This window comes from Thunnus albacares, chromosome 17 (assembly GCF_914725855.1).
Source record: "Thunnus albacares chromosome 17, fThuAlb1.1, whole genome shotgun sequence".
In the NCBI taxonomy this organism is placed as follows: Eukaryota; Metazoa; Chordata; class Actinopteri; order Scombriformes; family Scombridae; genus Thunnus; species Thunnus albacares.
This window is the reverse complement of record NC_058122.1, coordinates 4,639,252-4,660,808: the sequence shown is the minus strand read 5'-3', so window position 1 is coordinate 4,660,808 and position 21,557 is coordinate 4,639,252. Positions and strand designations below refer to the sequence as shown.

General features: G+C 41.9%; 1 protein-coding gene across 6 annotated transcripts in view; it reads right to left on the bottom strand.

Moving 5' to 3' along the window:
* hdac5 (histone deacetylase 5) overlaps positions 1-21,557 on the bottom strand; it is a 53,085-nt gene that overhangs the window by 20,446 nt on the left and 11,082 nt on the right. For 4 of the 6 annotated variants that reach the window (XM_044331543.1, XM_044331541.1, XM_044331542.1 and 1 more), the window contains 6 exons: positions 20,000-20,197; positions 13,195-13,369; positions 3,737-3,823; positions 1,256-1,521; positions 971-1,115; positions 744-849 (listed from right to left, as the gene is read on the bottom strand). In XM_044331543.1, coding sequence (XP_044187478.1) covers positions 744-849; positions 971-1,115; positions 1,256-1,521; positions 3,737-3,823; positions 13,195-13,348 — 758 coding nt within the window. In that variant the 5' untranslated portion in view covers positions 13,349-13,369; positions 20,000-20,197. The remainder of the gene's footprint in view (positions 1-743; positions 850-970; positions 1,116-1,255; positions 1,522-3,736; positions 3,824-13,194; positions 13,370-19,999; positions 20,198-21,557) is intronic. The other 2 variants (XM_044331545.1, XM_044331547.1) reach the window with 2 other exon arrangements.

The following is a 21,557-nucleotide window of genomic DNA, read 5'->3' as shown; positions in this document are numbered from 1 at the left end:
AAATCAGCTGCCGGATTGAATGGATTTTTTTCATTTGCGAAGGGGGCATGTTCAAGCTAAAACGGGCTGTTTATTTACTCTTTAAGGAGGTGTAAGACGACGGCACTCAATTCATACATGTCACATTAAAAGTGTTATGGAAGTGTGGAAGGTCCACTCTAGTAAGATCGCTGTCCTCACTTTCAAACAGAAGTGACAGTTATGCTTTAGATTATAGCCTGCATACATCCAGCCTAATTATTCCCGTCGTTTTTTTCTGTAAAATGGGAATAATTCGGCTGTATGATGAGGGCTGTAATCTAAAGTGTTTTCAAAGTGATTCAGGAGCTTATTCAGACATGAGACCAACATTTAACACTGCCATCACATGTATGTAGCGTGTTTGAAAGTTTAAATCTCACAGTTTAAATTTGGATAACTGTTCAAGCCTCATTAACTGGACAGATTGTGCCTAAATACTTACTGTCCTGACAGTAAACTGTCACACCAGGCAATGAGGAGAGATCACACTCTCTGTGATCTGTGACTGATAAAACATGTTCCCATTCATACAGCGCAGTTTACTGTAACTGTAATTCTATAAATAGCCGTTAGCACAGAAGATGCAGCTTAGCATTCAAAAAGAAACCTACACCATCATAAGAATAATGCAGAGTAAATAAGTTTGACACTGACTTCTATATAATTTTACAATGATGTGACTGATCTGTCTGAGGACATGTTGTGCTCTCTGTAATCCTCACCAGCACTTTGGGGAGAAGGAATGGTTTAGTCCGCAGGTACCGGGCTCTTTCTTACTGAGAAGGAACTCCTGCAGCTTCAGCTTCACCTCTGTACTGGCAATGGCACCTTCCGAATCACAAAGAAGCACACAAACGCAGTAAGAAAGCGAGTGAAGGCAGCCTTTCCGGACACTCCGCCGTCTTGTGCAGAGCGTGATAGTAACAGCAGAAGTACGAGTGTAACCTACTCTCTTTGCCTTTCTCCTTGTTCCTTAGCAGTAGCAGCTGTTGCTCCAGTCGCTGTTTCTCCTGCTCTTCATGTCTTTGTTGCTCCAGTTTCCTCTTCTGTTCGAGCTCCTGCTGCCGCTTTGCTGCCAACAGCTCCTGTTGTTGCTTAAACACACACACATACACACACGCACACACATTTTAATGAATGACAAATAAACCAACTGACTAGCTGAATCATTATCAGGCTCTTAGCCAACGATTTATACAGTAGATAACAGCCGGTATGGATCTGTTGTGAATACCTGACTTAATACCTTCAGGTGCTCCTGCAGCTGGACTTCATGTTGTCTTGTTAGTACTTCGTGTTTTTTCTGGAACTCTGCGAACAAAAGTTGTTTCTGGAGTTCCTGCTGCTGTTTCAGTAGCACGAGTTCCTGCTGGAGCTGCTGCTCTCTCAGGGCTGTGTCCACCCCAGCTGCACCCCCTGACAGAGACCCCACCCTAGGCTCTGTCCGCAGGTCCACTGGGCCTCCTCCTCCTCCTCCTGGGCCTTCTCCTGGACCCCCACCTGGGAAAGCAGCGATGGACTTCACTCATCCTGACTCGATTGCTGATTTTGTTGTTCTGTTTGTGTTTTTCCATATCTATCTGTCTGTGTGCTGTCTGTTTTTTATACTTGTTTCAACTTTCATAACTCTGCTTTGTAGTTTTGACTGCAAGCTCTGGACTTTATTTTTCTCTGCATCACGTTATCATGTTCTAATCCTACCTTTCTTTTCTACCAGCAAATGTGGCTTGAGAAAAGCACTCCAAACAATGGTTGGTTACCCACTTAACCGGCCTCTGAGGTAAACTGACACAGTGGCTGTCTACAATATGGAAACTAACCTTGCTGGAACCATTGTGAAACCATGTCTAGAGATCAACCAAACCATTCAAAGACCACAGGAACTTGCTCAATTGACCCCTACACCCCCCAAAAAAAACAAACAATACAAAAAAAACTTCATAAAGGACAATTAATGGATAGGTTCAAAATTGCTAAACTGGCTGTTAAAAGATCCCCCTGTGGTGTGTGGGCAAACTGTGGATTTTGGCCCCCATCACTTATACTGAAAGCACATTTGAAGGGGATCTTTTAATAGTCCGTATGAACAGGAAAACAGCAAGGAAAACTTCTTTCAGTGTTCATATGGACACCTGACTGTTGTTTTAAGACAGACTTGAAAAATTGTGAACCTATCCTTTTATGTCAGAGAGGTGTGGGGGGGGTAGAGGCTTTCGGACGTTGCTCAATAATCCTACAAGCACTTTGTCTGAAGCATACTGACACCTTAGCACTCTCAAAGACCCGAGACCCCTTCAGATGCCCAAGAGCCATTTACTCAAAACAACTTACAGCACCACGAGATACCAAAAACCTAATTAAGAACCTCTTTCTAAAGCTGTATACTCGTGTATAAAGGAGTTACGGCGTAGCTACAGCACTTACGCATTTAGCCGCCTTCTCAAAAATCAAACCATCGATCAGGTATATCACGGCTACAAGGGCTGCTTGTGTTTTCTCCAACTAGTTTCTGATGCCGGTGGAGATTGTTGAGAGTGATGAAGACCATGTTTAAAAAGTTGAAAACGGACTCAGTAGTCTTCTCGTTTTTAGTAACATATCTAGCGAAGCCATCTTCACTGCAAACCCTCTGTTCACCTAAACAATTGCAACTGCACTGAGTAGTCTCCCATTTGCGATATTTTTTTTGTCCTAGCACCTGATAATTTTACCCTAACCATCTCACTCCTCATCTCACTCCCCTAAACCTAATAAACCTAACCAATGAAGGCAACAAGCACTAGCCAATCAGAGGCAGAGTGAGGCAGAGTAGGTTGGGTCATTCTGTCGCCATCCTAGGAACCACCCACCCCGCTCGCTCTCACCCATTTCCAACAATGGAGGCCATCCTGCTAAATCTTACAGTCGTATGTAAGTTGGGAGTATGTATGAGTAGTTTTAGTGGGTTTGGACTTAGAGATACTTGCAAAGCATGTTAGGGCAATTTTCTTGCCAGCAAATTTGTAAATCATTGTGCAATGTAAATATTTTAAACTAAGATAGCAGTCAGTAGGAGTGAAAAAGTAGGAGTGTTTTTCAGTTAAGAGTTAGGTTAGAGCTTTGTCTTTTTATTTCAACTTTATTTCTTTGTCAGGGAAGTTTAGGATTGGGATTAATGGATTTTTGTTTGTTGTTTTAGGCATAGCTCAACTCTGAAGCTTTTGAAATTAAACTGCTACATTGAGAACTTTGATTGCTGAGAGTTCTTGGGATCGGCAAGAGCTGGGGCTCTAAGCATGTTGTGTCCAGGTTGCCCTTATACCAGGGACATAACTATATGACACATCGCTCTAGTACTGCCAGGGTGCTATCAGTGAGTGAAATCTGACGCTGAACTATAGATCAAAACCAACGCTGTAGGTATCTACAGCGGGGCTCCAGTTAACCCTTTGCAATCATGAATTCTAAATAAGATCAACTATTAGCTCCTTCTGTAGCTCCTGTATCTACTGCAATGAGGTACACTGAAGGATTTATTATTTAATCCAGAGATGTTTGATTGGTTTCATGCATTCTGTGAAGTAGCTCTTGAACCCATCCAAACACCCTTAGAATCCCCTAAAACCTCTTAAACTGTCCGCTGATCCACTTTGAGGAAGCCTTTGACCCACTAAATCCAACCCCTCCCGGAGACATGGAACCCCCCTCAAGGACTCTTAGAGGACTCCCTACTCACCACCTTCTCCACCTCCTCCTCTCTGCTCACTTGCTGTTCCTACTGGGCTCTGCATGCCTGATGGGAGGCTGCTCTTCACCTCCACTACTGCAGGAGAGAGAGAGAGAGAGAGAGAGAGAGAGAGAAAGAGTGATTGATTAGTCTGGATAATGTTGTGAGGGACATAGCAGACTATTACGTCATTTACTGCAAACACACACACACACGGAGAGGCAGTTCCCATTTCATTCAGATGAGCTGTGATAGTGTTGTAAGAAGTGAGGAACACAGCGTCCTGCTGCCTAAAAATAGCCACAAGCCTAGCATTAGCCTAGCATTGGATAGCACTGACTTAGAATTACCCCAGTGTTACCTTGGCATTAGCATAGCCAATATTCTGCATGGCTAGGCTAAAGGACACTGCAGAAAATGTTAACATGTGCCATACATACTAATAGAGACAAATTATTAGAGAAGCCTGCTGTTATTTATAGCAATATGGCAGAAATGAAGAAAAAACAAAAGAAAGAACAATGATAAGAAAGAAAAGATGATTACAGGAACAGCTAAGGCACTCTTGCATTACATAAAATTGTGTAATAAGAAATGTGACCGATGTGGGACAAATTCACCACCTTGTATTGATCTGGATTTGGCACCAGAGTGGCGTTAGCTGACATTTCACCTTGTGAAATAAAAGATATGGTAACTGTCAACAGAATAAGAGCTCTAACCTGTAGTGTAGTGAGGTCAGGTGGGTATATTTGCCTGATGGTGACCTACTTGGTTGGAAAATAGCAAAAAAAAAACCCCACCATGTTTTGGGAAGGATTGGCAGTTATTATCAGTGTTGGGCAATAACAGGTCACAGTAATGGGATTATTTTCTCAGTAATGAGTAGTGTGAAGGATTATAATTTGAAATTCAGTCATTACATTGCAGTTACTAATCCCAGTAACACTACTTTACTTCAACAGTTTGGGGGTCGACTTGTTTGCCATCTTACTGGCAGTTTCATTTAGGGTTGATATCAGCTTGGTCTCTGTGAGTTCAGTGGACAGACTGGTCCGCTACTGGTTGGTAGCTGGAGCTGTAGGGACACTGTAAGGAATGGTGTTTATCCCTCCAGAAGAGTTCCAGAGACTTGTAGAATCAATCAACACCACTCTTCAAAAACATATTCCCTCATTTGGTGTTTTGGTGATGGTGGTGGAGAGCGCTGTCTAACACGTCCAAAATCTCCCATAGGTGTTCAACTGGGATGAGATCTGGTGACTGTTAAGGCCATAGCATATGATACACATCATTTTCATACTCATCAAACTATTCAGTGACCCCTCGTGCCCTCTGAATTGGGGCGTTGCCATCCTGGAAAAAACCACTCCCATCAGGATAGAAATGTTTCATCATAGGATAAAGGTGATGACTCAGAACAACTTTGTATTGATTTGCAGTGACCCTTCCCTCTAAGCGGACAAGTGGACCCAAACCATGCCCGCAAAATGCCCCCAAAAGCATAACAGAGCCACCAGATACTGCTAAGTGAATACCTCATGCAGCAGAAACCTGATGATGCAGAGGAGAAGGTGGTGCCATCATGGAGGGACAAGCCCCTACACGGCATGTACCACCGACAGATAGAAGATAGTGGCTGATATCAAGAAATCCTACCAGTGGCTGGAAAAGGCTGGATCATGACAGCACAAGAACAGGCACTTAGTACAAGTTCAATAGAAGCGGGGATCTACCACACCAGACAGGACCCCAGGTGCAGGCTGTGCAAAGATGCTCCTGAGACAGTTCAGCACATAATAGCAGGGTGTAAGATGCAGGCAGGAACAGCGTACATGGAACACCATAACCAAGTGGCTGGCATAGTGTACAGGAACAGGTACAAGTCCCAAGGTCACAATAGAAGACACCTCCTAAGGTGGTTGAGAATGACCAAGCCAAGATCCTGTGGGACCTCCAGATCCAGACTGACAAACTGGTGATGGCTAACCAACCGGACATCGTGTTGATTGACAAACAACAGAAGAAGGCAGTGGTGATAGACACAGCAATCCCAAGCGACAGCTACATCAAGAAGAAGAAACACGAGAAGCTCGGAAAATACCAAGGGCTGAAAGAGGAGCTAGAAAAGATGTGGGGAGTAAAGGCAACAGTGGTGCCAGTGGTAATTGGAGCACTGGGGGCTGTCACCCACAAACTGGGAGAGTGGCTCCAGCAGATTCCGGGTACAACAAAACTCCCAGGCCTCTGGTAGAAGACCCCAGCTTGAGGAAGACACACTACCATCCCCCATGGGAGGGGGGTGAGAAGGGGATTATATATATATATATACACAATATATATGTGTATGTATGTTTTCTCTTTTTTATGCATTTTTGTCTTTTGTTTTGTTTTTTATGCTTTTTTTGTTCCCCCTATTTCGTTTTACTTTGTATGTCTTTACTGTATGTGTAAAAATATACATTTTAAAACCGATAAATATATTCAAGCAAAAAAAATGCAGTAAGTTAGGTTTTTTCAGTATTCATGTACAAGCTACGATGCTAAGACTCAACAGCTTCAAATCGGAAGCTCCCAATCAGCTTAGCAGCTGCAATCAGCTTACACTGATCACTGGATTTGTGTGTGAGAGTGAGTAAGTGAGTTTGTATGACGTCATTTGGACTATTTTCTTAGGTTGGCTCTTAGTAGGGCAGAGAGCAGGTCAAGAGACAGCACGTTAACATACTGCCTGATAGACAGACAGGGGGCAGAGAGAGAGAGAGAGAGAGAGAGAGAGAGAGAGAGAGAGAGAGAGAGAGAGGAGGGAGGGAGGTCTCAGCATCTCTTCACCATCAGAGCTTATCGATGTGCGCCTGAACGGGGCAGTGACCCTGACCTGCCACATGCCTGGCTATGGTCTCCTGGCCTCAGCTGACCCCTGCTATTGGATCAGACTACTTCCTAGAAGATGCCACACTGCAACGTGTTGGTGCGTCAGGATATTTCCTTTCTGCTGGCCAGGGAGGAAATTCAATTAGGACCTACCTACGGTGTAGTCTGACCTTCGACCTTTCTAGATATGAAGCTGTGGGAGGGAGGCGGTGCGCCTTGCTGCAAGGCTCCTGCTTTGTTTTGCTTGATCCCAGCTGGGATTGGTATATTCAACCTGCTGCTGCCAAGCCACTAAAGCTTCTGATTGGTCCCCTCCCACTCTTTCGCACACCCTTTCAACCAATCGGCTTTTGTGTCCCACGTGGGTTGTAAGCTAATCAAACATCAACACACAAAGTATGGCCAAGCTTATTAGCCCTGTCCTGGAGGACTGTGACTAGCTAGAGGAAAGATTTCATCATTTCAAATCTTTCCTGTCTTTAGACCCGACCTGACCTTTGACCTCAGACTTTGACACAGATAAAGAGAAATGTACTGTATATATAGTGAGAATTAGGGTTGCGTTACTCACTCAAATCCATTGTTGTAGCTTGGTGCAAGCTCAGATTTTATTCCTGACAAAATCTTGTGGAATGAATATACCCCCTTCCCCTACACACACACACACATACAAGCACACACACACACACACACACACACACACACACACAAAGAACCAGTCCAGTTTCAGGTTTGTGACGGTTTAGTTAGCTCAGTCACAGTGGCTACTGCATGAAAAAGTAGGTTAAAAAAAAAGTCCAAAAACTGCGAGCTGATGGATAAACAAGGCCGTGTGTCTGTGTGTGTGTGTGTGTGTGTGTGTGTGTGTGTGTGTGTGTGTGTGTGTGTGTGTGTGTGTCTGTGCATATGTGTGCAGCCACTCACATCTAAATTACCTAAACAAATATTCTGGCATTTCACTGTGACGCACGTGTCTCCCCTTCCACTACAACACACACACTGTCCCTGTGTGTGTGTGTATGTGAGAGACTGGTCTGTGAGTGTGTGTACAACAGTCCGTTTGGCAAGAGAGCAGCATTCCACAGCAGCCAGCGTCTGACGTCAAACCGAAGACATTTATAGTCTGGTAAACACACACACACACGCACGCCCGAACGCACACGCACACGCACACACACACACTAATGTACAGTCTGACAAAGAGGCGGGGCTGAGGTAACATTTCAGTCAATCATATCAGTCTCTTACTGAATACGGCTCACTGCAGTTACACACGGTAATTCATGCACCAGGACGGATGCAGTAAAAAGAGTGAAAGACAGACTGTGCATCCAGTTTGTCCAGTCAGTGAATCCTGGTGGAAATCAACATAGACTTGTGATTATACCTCGCTGCTAAAAGGACTCTATGAATCACACAAATGCAGCACAGAGGACTTAAAATAACAAAGCTTTTTCACATAGTTGGCTAATACTGATTATGTCAAGATTATGAATGAAGCTTAGAGCTGCGTTCCATGTTTGCACTGCTCAGGTAAACTCCTAATGGCACTCTTTAAGGCAATCCTCCTTAAACTGGTACCAAAACAATACTTTCTTAAAGGGCTACAACAACTATTTTCATTCCCAATTCATATGCCAAAAATTGTCTTGATTAGTCGATTAATCATTTGCTCTATAAATATAGTAAAATAATATAAAGTAATGTAGTAAAAAGGTCCATCATAATTTCTTCAAGCACAAGGTGATGCCATCAAATTGTTTGTTTTTCCTAAACCAACACTCCAAAACTTGAAAATCTCATGTTGATTATAACGTAAGACAAAGAAAAGAAAGCAAATCACTCCGGTTGACTAGCATGAACTGGGACTAAGAGTCAACAGACACGCTAGCAGCTCTGTGAGGCTGCGCTGCTCTGAGCTAAACGCTAACATCAGCATGCTTACAGCGGTGACAGTACTAACATGCTGACCATCTTATTTTAGCATGTTAGCACGCTAGCATTTGCTAAGTAGCACTCAACACACATTACAGCTGAGGTTGATAAGAATTTCATTAGTTTTTCCACATATTTCGTCATAAAGTGTTTTGACCTGAAGTTGAAACTAAATGAAAAGTCAAGGAGTCACCAGCGTCACTAAATTTTATGCCAATCCATCAGATAGCTGTTAAGATACTTCTACAATTACAATTTACAATTTAATTTAGCAGACGCTTTTATCCAAAAAAGTAAGCTTTGACCTGCTGGTGGCAGGTGGGTCACTAAATTCATTAAGATTCATCCTCTGCAGACTATGAATGCATGAACCAAATTTCATGGCAATCCATCCAACAGTTGTTGAGATATTTCAGTCTGAACCAGGTTGAACAAATAATCAGTTATCAAAAAAACTGTAGATTATTTTTAACTACTCTTTTCAGATCTTTCTGATCCCTCACAAACAGTAATATAATAACGTTTTTTCAACACGAGCCTTGTTTCCCCCATTCAACAAAACAAGCAAAACTTCTCAAATGAGAAGAAATCAGTATTTAATTTTGTCTTGACAGCAGCAGCGGCACAACTTTATCTAAATAAAAAAGTCTAAAAAACAAAATATCAAAGAATACATAAACAAGACTGAGAATCTGACAAAGCATTTGATGCATGAAAGTTATTAATACTCATCTCTAGAGAGACATTGCAGTCAGTGTTTAGAAAGTGTGGAGTTCAGGAAAATGAACTGGCAACCATTTTAATAATCATTGCAGTAATTTTTCAAGCAAAAATGCCCAAAATTCACTAGTTTCAGCAACTAAAATGTAAATATTTGCTGGTTTTCTTTGTCATTTTTGCTAAAAAAAAAAACTGAATCTCTGGTCTGACTGAACAAGCAATATAAATGTGTCAACTCTGGCTCTGAGAGATTGTGATTTTAAATAGATCAAACATTTGATCCATTCATCACAAAAACAATTGTCTTCAAAATAAGAGCTTAACTAATAACGAAAATTGTTAGTTGGTGTATTCAACCAATGTCCTAAACCATTGGAAAAGGCTCAAAATGATGGTTTTATCCATGTCTGGTGAAGATGCTACATAATGCAGCTCATATAGGCTGATATAAACATCACTCATCACAGGTCAAATATTGTCTTAAGTCCTAGCTTTTCATAAAATAATCAATGTGGACAAAACCAAAACAATCCAACACAGCTCAACTATAAATTGACTAATGAAGAAAAGGCTTCCACATAATCTTCCACTGGCGAGGTAAGACTTTTTTTTTTTTTGGGACTCTGGAATGCACCAATTCTGCTACAATCCCCCAACTGGGAATTTCCAACTTCTGCCTTTGACAGGAATGCTACGTGTGCCTGTTTTAAAGCAACTGTGATCCAGCCTATATGCAGATAATGAAAGCTCTTTCCTGCTACACAGGAAGTGCTTTATGTGTCCAGTTAGTTTGGGATAAACACAAAAAGAAGAAGTGAAGAGTTAGCATGAAGAGACAAAGGAAAGCAGTCTCGGCTACAAAAAGTTCAACTTCATCGACACAAAATAGAAAGATGCCAGTCCCACTGTGACATTTATTTGATTGACAGATGATGCAAACATCACAGCGATGAAATAAGATGCAGACTTATTGGTCCTATAGTCGACCAGATGTTGCCTGTTGTTTTTGCAGATGGTAAAAGCTTGATTTGAACGTGTGTTTTTGCTCCTTTATCTGTTTCGTATGATTACATTTACCATCTATAGCCATCATCCCACAATGTCAGCCAATAAAAACACAAAGATGTTCCACCGTGTGCTGGCAAACATGAGTCGCTGCTAATATTTTTTTAAAAAAAGCACAGTTCAAACAGACACAAAGGAGGAAGACAGAGGTGTCCAGTTTGGATGACCTTTCACTCTTTGTCTCCCTCATTCTCTTTTTCTCTTCCTATTTCATATTACTGCCACTGCTGCTGCTGCTGCTGCTGCTGCTGCTGCTGCTGTTGAGAGGTATTTCTGGAGACCAATATTCCTCTTTTTTTTTTTTCCCTCTCTCCCTCTCCCTGTCTTGTTCATTTTGCGTTGCTAAAAGAAAATAGGCGCTATGATGTCAGCCCTGCAAAACACTCTAAAAAAAGCCAGCGGAGAGAGAGACAGCGAGGGAGAAAGAAAAGACAGAGCGAGGGAGAGAGTGAGGTAAAAATAGTATAATGGCTGTGTGTACTTTAGACAAATTAGAAGCTTAGAGAGAGAGAGAGGAGTCACATGTGTAGCGTTGCCATAGAGACTGATGGGTGGGTCAGAAGTATTATGGGCTGGCAGACTGTAGGTCATCCACAGCGGATGCTGTCTGTTGTGTTGCACCAGGCTTAATGCCTTTGACAACATCTGGTTCAATCAATTACACAGTAAGTATGCATATTTTCAAAGCTGCATGAATCAATATTTTGATATAAACAAAGGGTCAAGTAACCGTGTAATATGAAAGGAGTTGCTCATAGTGACACGCCCACCGAAAAATTATCAACAAATCTGCAGTTTTCCTGCGCTGTGGGGAGAGTTTTGGCATCTTTCAGCTCATTGTTTTGGTTTTACTGCCTGCAGTTTTACTGTTTTGGCTGAGTCTCACTGCTCTCATCAACCTTGTTTACAGCAGGAGCAGCAGCAGGCGACTGTATAATGAACTGATTATAAGCTACCTGTCCAGCACCAAACAGCGGACAGACAAACTTCAGCATGGACTTCCATTCATCAGGTGGCCAGAAACACCACTTCAAATAGATTCTAATATTGTTCCGTATCAGCTGGATGTGTAAACAGGAAACTGTTTGCTAATACGTTCACCATATCAACTCTATAAGGTCAAACACTTGTCGCAGCGACTAAATGAATTATCACTGCTTTAAAGAACAGAAACAGAATCATTTTCCCTGATTTAATAGAACAAACATACATCATTTGAATTGTTTCATTCAGTTCATTTGAAAGATTTGTAGTTTTTATGCCATTAATGCAATTGTCAGCCTCACATGAGATGCTCAACGCTGTGACATTGCAGCACTGCTTCTGCTCATCTTGAGTTGAGTAGTAGATTGGGTTTAATGCTGGATCTTAAACATGCTAATTTCTTCTTTTCTAGTCTATTATCAGCAAATGATAGAAACAAGGTCAACGGTCACACAAGGGGAAAAATAATCCTGGTTCTCTCTAAATGCCATATTACTCAAAAATGATGCCTTTCCCTTGTGAATATAAGTCTCAGTGGGCCTGTTAAGCCTAAACACACACACACACACACACTGACCTGGGTTTGCCAGTCAGCCAATACTGTAACTGCAGCCAAACAGAAGATTAGAGTGATTGTACGTCTTTCTTGCGTTAACTAACAACCTGTTGGCATCAAGAAGTGGCACGGAGCCACGCTCAAACCCAGCTCACCTCACTGGGACCTTCGCAGGTCATCCCCCTCGTCTCTCCTCGTGTTTCCTGTCAGCATCACTAGTGTCACTACCATAAAAAGGCAAAACTAATCTAAAAGATTTGACAAAGCACAAGAGTGGTCAAAAAAGTTCAAAACATTCTCAAACAGAGATTAGCAGTAGTTCCTAAAATGACTAATAAGGAGCAGTCTATAGTAAAGTATTCTGAGGAGATTGTGACTTATAAAAACAGTGTCTGGGGCATTCTTGCTCTTTTTCTCTTGAAAAAGTGAAGAAGAGCTCCTTCTCTTTTCCAGATGTGCTTCATGGATCCACTTTGCTTTAAGACTGAGGAATTCCTGTAATATTCCTTTGTATTCCACGTTAGTGCTGAAATATTTAGTCTTTTAAAACAATTAGTCAACTGGAAACCAACCAGCAACAACACTGATAACTGCTTCATCATTTATGAATGAAAAATATCAAATGTAAAGATCTCTTGCTTTTCTCTGACATATATATCAGTAAACTTAAAGTTTTGGAATGTGGATTGGAGAAAAGCAGACATGTGAAGACATGAAGACATGGGAAATTATGATTTTATCAACTGAGCTATTAAGTTATATTGCATTAGGAAGCATCACAATCTAAACAACAACAGATCCCACATCCTCTATCGTCTGACCATCCAATAAACTAACAACACACAAAACAACTAACACCTGAGGCAGAGCTACAGACACAGAGTAGATATAGTTTAGACAAATAGAATGAGTAGAATCATCATGTAGAGAAGCAGAATGACAATATTAGGTAAATATAATAAAAGTAGAAGTGTAATAATAAGTTAAAGAGTTTCAGGCAGATTGTAAAAGTGTTTGGTTTATTTAAAAAAAATACTTGGCAGATGAATTGATGATGAAAATAATAATTAGTTGTTCATGTATAAATGTGTGCTGTAAAACATCAAAGCATTCAGTGGAACTTGCATGAACAGCTTCTGTGATCCACCGAATGCATCATGTGAAAAGGTTCTGAAGGTCAGCGAAACCCTATTTACAAAAAGTTCTTAACAGACATAAACAACATCTACATCTGTTACGTTTCCATCCCAAACCTTTTATTCTGACGCCCCGTCAAACCTCCAGCGCGCTCCCCTCCCTCCCCTCCACCTCTCCTTTCCCAGAGATGACTCACCGGCGGTGGGCATGGCAGTGCTGGAGCCCCTGTTGCCACTCAGGAGCTCCAGAGGCTGGTGGCTGTCTGTGCTGGCGGAGGAAAAACAGGACTCAGTCTCATAGATGGTCTGCAACATGGCGCACAATCCTGACACCGTGGGATGTAACAGCATGCCAAGACAAGAGGCAGCGCTCTATTTTGTCACAAAAAAAAAACACCAGTCAGTTCCTCTTCAAGAATACCGGCATGGCTTCTTTTTTTAGGGCTGAAGAAACTGAAATGCTTTCAGAAAAAATAGGTAATCAAGGGTTACTCATTCTGGGATGAAATGAATGAATCGGTTCGAAAACTTCCAAACTTCCAAATGTTTTCTGTGCGATCTTTAAAGTGATTGAAAAATGACCGTGAACTCCATAGAAAATTCCACTGTGCTTTATTAGTGTAAACCAGCAAAGATTAAAGCCTGATTAGGCTCCGGTCTGGGTTTGATTTGCAGGTAGCTTCTGTCTTTCAGTTTTTCCTGCAGCTTCCCTTGTTTCTGGCTGTTCAGCTCGCGGTGTGATGACCAGTCACTGACACTTAGAACAAAATCCTCTTTTCTGATGCTGTGGCTCAGCTGCAGGTTCCAGAAATCCTCTCCCTCTCTGCTAGGCTTGAGGAATGAATCAAAGTGAAAAGAGAACAGCTTCCAGAGTCAGATTTAGGGAAATACTGCCTTTCTTCAATCACCTGGAGTCCTGATCCATGCAGAGGACTTTGCTGCTTTGGCTGCTGAAATAGTGACAGTTGCTGGTATGTTTTAGGATGTCACTGCTGCAGACGGGAGAACAAAAAAAGTTTGTTTCCTCCGTTGCGCTGAACCCTCTCGGAGTCTCAACCAGATCGAACGAGCAAAACCAAAACCAGGAGGGAATAAATTTAATCCTGTCACTTAGCGCAGCCAGTAAAACTGCATTTCCATAAGCCGAGGAGTGATGGAAGGGATCGGTTCCCCGTGTGCCGTCAGCGTGCTTCAGGACGGACGGGGAGCGGAGCCGCTGCAGACTCTTTCACCTCTTCCCACAGCTAACAACACAACACAAATACAGAGACGAGGAGAGAAGCCGAATTCCCCTGCTCGGTGCATCAAAGGATCCTCATGCTGTTCTCCTCCTGGCGGACGAGAGGGAGAGGAGAGGAGGAGGAGGAGGAGGAGGAGGAGGAGGAGGAGGAGGAAGAAGAAGACGAGGAGAGGCGAGGACGTAAATAGCTTTGGGAGAGCGCTCCCCGAGGTTCCATGCTTCCAAAATTAGAACGAAGCGCTGAGAGAATGACAGAGAGAGGGAAATGGAAGGAAGGAGGGAGGGAGAGGGAGAGAGAGCGGTATGATAAAAAATAAAAAAAAAATTTAAAAAAAACAGAGGAAATGTGAGGAGAGGGCTGGAGAAGACGAGTAAGAATCCTCCCAGAAAAAAAAAAAAATGAACAGCCGGGGGATCACACGTTGTCCTCTTATCCTTCGCTCTAAAAACACACGAAAAAGACAAGCTGCTGCAGAGTGGAGCTCTGTACAGAGACCAGAACCAGCTGCTGGTCAGACGGCTAATATTCACTGTCTGACAGTCATTGGCGTGTGTGTGTGTGTGTGTGTATATATGTGTGTGTATGTGTGTGCCTGTGACGCTCTTTGAGCTGCTGAATGAATCGAGAGAGAGAGAGAGAGAGAGAGAGAGAGAGAGGGAGAGGAGACAGGAGGAGGAGGGTGAGCGAGAGAGAGAGAGAGAGAGAGAGAGAGAGGCTGAAAGTAGATCACTGGGTGGAAAGGAAGTTAGACGGATAAACAGAAAGTCAACAATTTCAATTTAGCGAGTGTCTCAGTATACACAAGCAGAGATGAGAGAGAGAGAGAGAGAGAGAAAGAGATAGAGAGGGGACAAGTTCCATCCTTCCATTCACCTCCATTCATTACTATCTTTGCTGCATGTTTTTTGTTGTTTAACTGGTTGCTTTTTTGATGATTAAAAGGACAAGCAGGGGAGAAGAGAACACAGAGAAGAGCAGAGAAGAGAACACAGACAAGAGAAGAGAAGAGAAGAGAAGAGAAGAGAAGAGAAGAGAAGAGAAGAGAAGAGAAGAGAAGAGAAGAGAAGAGAAGAGAAGAGAAGAGAAGAGAAGAGAAGCATTTACTAACACAGGAGATGGGGGGTTGATGGAGGGACTATAGCTGAAAATAGCCTGCCAGGGAGGAGGAGGAGCTAGAGATAAAAATAGACAGGGAGAGAGAGAGAGAGAAGTAAGCCTACAGCTCTGGGGTGGGGTGGAGGAGGAGGAGGAGGAGTGGGTGGGTGGGGGGGGGGTTGGGGAGGGGAGGGGGGGAGTGAGACGCACAGCGCTGTCATGTTTCTGCACCGCACTTCCCAGAGATCACCCGTCAATCAAACGGTGTAGGCGGGATTGTGACTCTTCTTCCTCTGATTTTTGTGTTGATGCAGTATGGCTCCATGTAGCTGCTATAATAAGGGCTTTTTTTAAACCTTCACACCTTGATGAAGAGTGTCATTGGGGGTTTTTTTTTGGAAATACTTTCTCCTTTTTTGCAGATATTGAAAAAGAATAAAATTGAAGCGTATCAAAGAATATTAAAGCATGCATTAAAAAACATAACATGTTTTTGATACTCGGTGCTACAGACACGTTTTGATTAGTATATAAAAGATATTGAAGTTCAACACTCTGCTCTATATGTTGTAATACAGCTAATTTTTTGGACATTCGACTAAAAAACCATTTATAGATAAAATAACCAAATGGCAGGGTAATTAATGTTTTTTTTCCGGGCACAAATCTACTTGCCCAAAGTCAATTTTTACTTGCCCCTATGCAAATAGTTTGATTTATTAGCGGTTATCAAACCACAACAAGGACTTAAGTTAATGTCATGTTTATTTAAGTAAATGAAACAGAACAAGGACTGAAAATTCTTGCATATTGAAAATGTTATGACCCATCCCCTATATTTCACTCAACACTAAATTCTTTTGATCAGTTTCTTTCAAACAGTGGAACAGTCTCTCTAACCTGACGGCAAATACGTTTTTTTAGACTCATTTCTTCCACTGCAAGCTTCCTGATTTCCCTCTTTAATGTTTCTGGTTCTCCAGAGTATTTATGGCAGTGAAACATTACATGCTCCGCTGATTCCTCTATTTGACAGTGCTCACATAATCCTGGGGGATGTTTGTTTCACACATCACACTACTAGCCTACTCAATTCTTGCGCCAATGGGGCGTGCCAATATTCTCTGATGCCTGTGAGGGGAGGGGGAAGGGAGGAGGGGGGGGGGGGGGGGGCTATGCTGTGTGCCAGAGGACGAGAATATCATTTATGATATGACGATGATTGAAAAACAATGATTGAAACAGTTTTTTGGGGGGGTTTTTTCAACTTTTTTTTTAGCTCGAGTTAGCCCGATGTGGCGTTTTACTTGTCGCAGGCAATCGGGTAAGTCTTATTGTTGAAGCATGCAAACTGTAAAAAATTTTGTTAATCCAATGAATTGAATACCTGACAACAGATCAAGGTACTTTGTCACATTCACACAAAAATCCTGTCCAATATTGCCATAAAGCAGTCACTACTCACTAATTAGCAACGGCCCAATACAAGCAGAGATACAGATCCAGCAGCCAGTAAGCCCGGCTCTGTCCAAAGGTAACTAAATCTGCCCTCCAGCACTTCTAAAGCTCACTAATTAACTTGATATATCTCGTTTGTTTTGGCTTTTTTTGCCAAGGAGTAGTCGATTGTGAAACCACAATCTATCATCTTTGAATACTTGGGTTATATTTTTATGAAAAGTTGTTTTCATCCAACAGCAGCATTTTTTAGAGGTGTGTTGCACCTGGGAAATGTCACAGAGAATCACAAAAAGGAGGCTTTATAACCGAAAGCTGCGCTGCTCACTTCGCTGCTGTCAGTGTGGATATTATTAATTGAAACTGCTGGCTGCTATTTATAGTATTTGTTTGTTCCATTCAGCAGTTCAAGTCCTAAGTGAAGCTGTGTTTCAAGCAGTAGGTTCCAATGTTTGAACGGAGTGTAATGGGATGTCTCTGGCTGCTGGCAAACCCAGAGTGCATGGAATATAAAAAAAAAACAAAAGGATCAGAATGGATCAGACTTTATGTAACGGCTGCTAATACATTAAAAAAAACAAACTCTTGAATGGCTCCGGTACAGATGCACTTCTATTAGGTATAATGCGGTAGATGATTTTGATGCTTCTCTATTTGTCAGCTATTCATCTCTCTCTGCTCATTGTTGCTGCTGTAATGACAGTTTCCTTTCCAGGACTGATAATACTTCATTGAATCATTTTATCATCACCTTCATCCCCACCTCCTCCTTGTCACCTTCATCACCCTCATCATCGTCACCTCCTGTGTAAACAGCTCTGTGTGGCCTCAAGCAGATTTAGGTATGCTTCAGTATGACTCACAGGCAGAGAGACTGAATACATAGAGAGAAAAGAAAATGTAAATGCGCAAAAACACATTTCTAATGTCCTGTATTGTCTCACGTTGACTTAAGCTGCTGCTTTCCTTTTCTATTCTCCGGTGCTGAGATTATTTATTAAAAGACATGTTCCCTTATCTGACATCATCCTTTCAAATCACTTTGGGCAGCGAGAGAGACAGAGAAAGATGCCACTGACCAGGCAACATGTCTGACATCTCAATGGTCTCACATACTAAACACATCTGCTGAGGGTTTGTATGTGTGTGTGTGTGTGTATGTGTGTGTGTGTGTGTGTGTGTGTGTGTGTGTACTGCAGTAGCTCAGTGGATGACTCATCTCTGCGTTTCTATTTGAGGCGCATCAACCCCTGGAGTCACATTGCTGTCTGTGTGTGTATGTGTGTGAGTGTGTGTGTGTATGTGTGTGTGTTCGCGTTATGTACTATATCTGTATCCATGACAACCAAATTACAGTCAGTCAACCAATCACTCGGTCCGAGACAAAAGTGTCAAAAAAAAAAAATAATATCTGAGGAGACCTTACAGGTGTCTTAGTGAATTCATTAATCTGCTGTGCGTTGACTGTCAACACCAGAATACAGCTGAACACATATGTAACATGCTGGATAACAATATGTCTGTATATCATGAACCTACTGCACCGGTTTATCTGTTTTAAACGTATCCACCAATACTCACTGACTGCAGAACAAGCACAAATCACATCCATGGCTCAGTTGGGACATACCTCCATGTTTTAGGGCTGCTCAATGACTTTTAGCATCCTGTTCCCCTAAATAATCTTATGATGTCCTCATGTCCCACTATGGTGTCTTTGACTCCAAAAACGCAAGCGATGTAACATTTTTGATGTGTGATAAACATGACAGAAACCACAAGGATATGCATCAGTTTTTAAATCCCCATTGGCTCCTTTAAATAAAGCTAAAGCTAAAGCTAAAGCTAAGCTAAATGCCAACTTCAGCATGGTAACATATTCAAATGAAAATGGCTGTGTCAGAAATTGTTTTATTTTATTTGCTCTACAAAGTGTCCTCAAACATTCCAACAGTGGAACTACAAAAAGACAGTAGTGAGGGGAGTAAACTACTTTCTGCTAACAATCTCTCAATGCAATGCATCACACTTTATAGAAGCAAAAAACTACAATCGTGCAACTCTGCACCTGTCACTGGTTACGCAAAATGGTGATGATAAGCGTCCGAAATCTCAATTTGCTGCTCAAAGCAATACGAATAAATACATTGAGTTTCTGAGGACCTTCCACAGAGGAACGGACGAGCAGATTAAAGGATGCAACAGAGAAATTTACAAAAACATGTTAAGAATGGCCTCCGCTTTTACCGATAATTTAAAAGCAACATTGAAAAGTGAATGTTTATGTTGTGTATCATGTTGACATGTTGACACTCACCAAGGAACACTTGTGCAATCTACACTGTTCCTAAAGTGTTCCTAATATTTTGTCCACTCCATTTACATACATTAGGGTGGCAAAATATAAGGAACACTTTCCAACATAATGCCCTCCAATAGACCATCACCACCCACCATGAGCTCAATAATAAACATAAAACAGAATTATCACCTTTCTGACTGAGAATGTAGCAGCTTCATAATAGTAGAATTGATGGCAGAGCTGTTGGATTGGATTTGATTGTACAGGTGTCCCTAATAAAATGCTCGGTGAGTGTACATCCTGTTGTTCCACTAACATGACATCATCAGCGGCCAAGAGAAAGAATATACATTACATGACATTACATTACATATGCAATATACATTACAGGGTCCAGGGCTCTTCACATGAAACAGTTCTGTTGCCACAGCAGTAAGTAAGCCATATCACACACACACACACGCACACACACACACACACACACACACACACACACCTGCTCATCACAGAGAGGAGCAAGATACAATATAATGATATGACTGATTGTGTTATTGAGCATGCTGCAAGCTGCTAAGTGCTGCTAGACAGCTTCAAATATTTCAGACATTCACACTGTTAACCCTCGGTCAGTACGCTGAGCTGCTGGCTCAATAAGGTTTCCTTTATAAATGACTTGGCTGACAAGTGCAACAACAAACCATACAATAAAGTAATCCAACCACAAGGGAAAAAAAAGGCCAAAGCTTGCATTGCTCATATGGATTTTCACCCCAGGGATTCAAACTAGCAACATACAATCACAAGCCAGTCTCTGACATCTCAGCGACCATCACCACTACTATCATAAACTCCATCATTAGTTATAGTATTAACCACTGTAGCTGTTTGAGATTGATAGAGACTTACCGGAGCTGTGTGATGAATTCATGAAGGTTCAACCTGGACTTCCCTCTCCAATCTTTCCTTGTGTGTGTGTATGTGTGTGTGTGGGTGTGTGTGTGTGTGTGTGTGTTAAAGTGGGTCCTCAGAGTCAGCCATGTGTTGGAGGACAGACGATGGACAGACAGGCAGATGAATCAGACTATCTTCTCAATGTGGGCTTTTCTGCAAAAGAGAAAATTGAGATGTGATTTAGCCACAGAGATTCATCTTATCTGACCAATATATTGCCTTTATAAAAATGTAGACAGTAATGACAGTAATAATGATATCATAATGCCAACTAGCTTACTATATACAGCAGTGATCTAACCCAGCGTTACTTCCAAGGCCGTGGATCATTTCATTCTTTGTGGAGTTACAGGTTATGTTTATAAGAAGCCCTGCTCGTGATAGCACACCCAATGTGTAGCTGGTCCTGGATGCTACTATATCAGAGCTGAGGATAATGTTAGCAGCTCTGTCCTTCTCTTTATTGGATTTGAGAACGTTTACACTCCTACAACACCAGCCAAACTCGTTATCTGAAACGGCGTTATGTTCGCCAGACATGTTGGTTACTTATCATCCTAAACACCTTTTCTGTAGTAGCTTTAAAAGTGAAACATACTGTTAGAAAATACAAACAATGAGGCGTAAATATAACCTCTGTCTTATATTTCCAAGTATGTAAGCCAAGCAATCACACCGTTACTTTACCATGAAATAATTTGATCTTACATATTCCCTTAACACTTATAATACTAGGACTAACACTGTAATGTTTCTTTATTTCTGTGTCTTCTGCATGCATCATCAACTGGTGAGGGTGTTGGCTTTTTGTCTGGGACGTGCAGCATTAGCCTCAGTTTTTTAGCACGATATATGCAAAGCCATCAGCCAAGTGCATATTTAGGATCCTTTTACAGGGTTCTTGTTTTGAAACGAGTCAGCTGGAACCTGTTTTCAAAGGACTCGCAGAGCTAACATTAGCTTATTAGCTTAATTAGCTAGCTAGCCACAGCTGATAAAATCATCTAGAACGGTTGTCAAATCGACGGTATTTGGCTAGAAATGAGAAACTGCTTTCGTCTATCTCTGAAATCAAGGAGCCATTGTTTCAAAAGTTACTATGAATTGCGAGTGGTAACCATTATCATTATAACTGCATTGAGAGAATGGAAAACTTAGCTCAAGGTTTTCATTCCTACAAGGGGAAATATTAGGACAGAGTTTATAAAGCCCATATGAGTACTGCTGTCCAGCCATTAAAATGTGTTTCCTGGTGGCTCGTCCTCACTGTGTGTTCTTGTTTGGTTACTGGACCAGGATATGATGGAGGGAGAAATGTGCTTTAATGAATGACCAGTATTCTGTTGTGGAGTCAGTGAAGGTTTTTGGTTTCAGATGATAGGATCATATCCAAACAAGTCTGATCTCTGATCAGAACCAGGCACCTGAGCAGAGCTGGACGACTGATTACAGATAATCACGTGTTAAGATTTGGGTTTTCACTTGAGTCTGGTCAGGTCTGCAGGGTTCAATG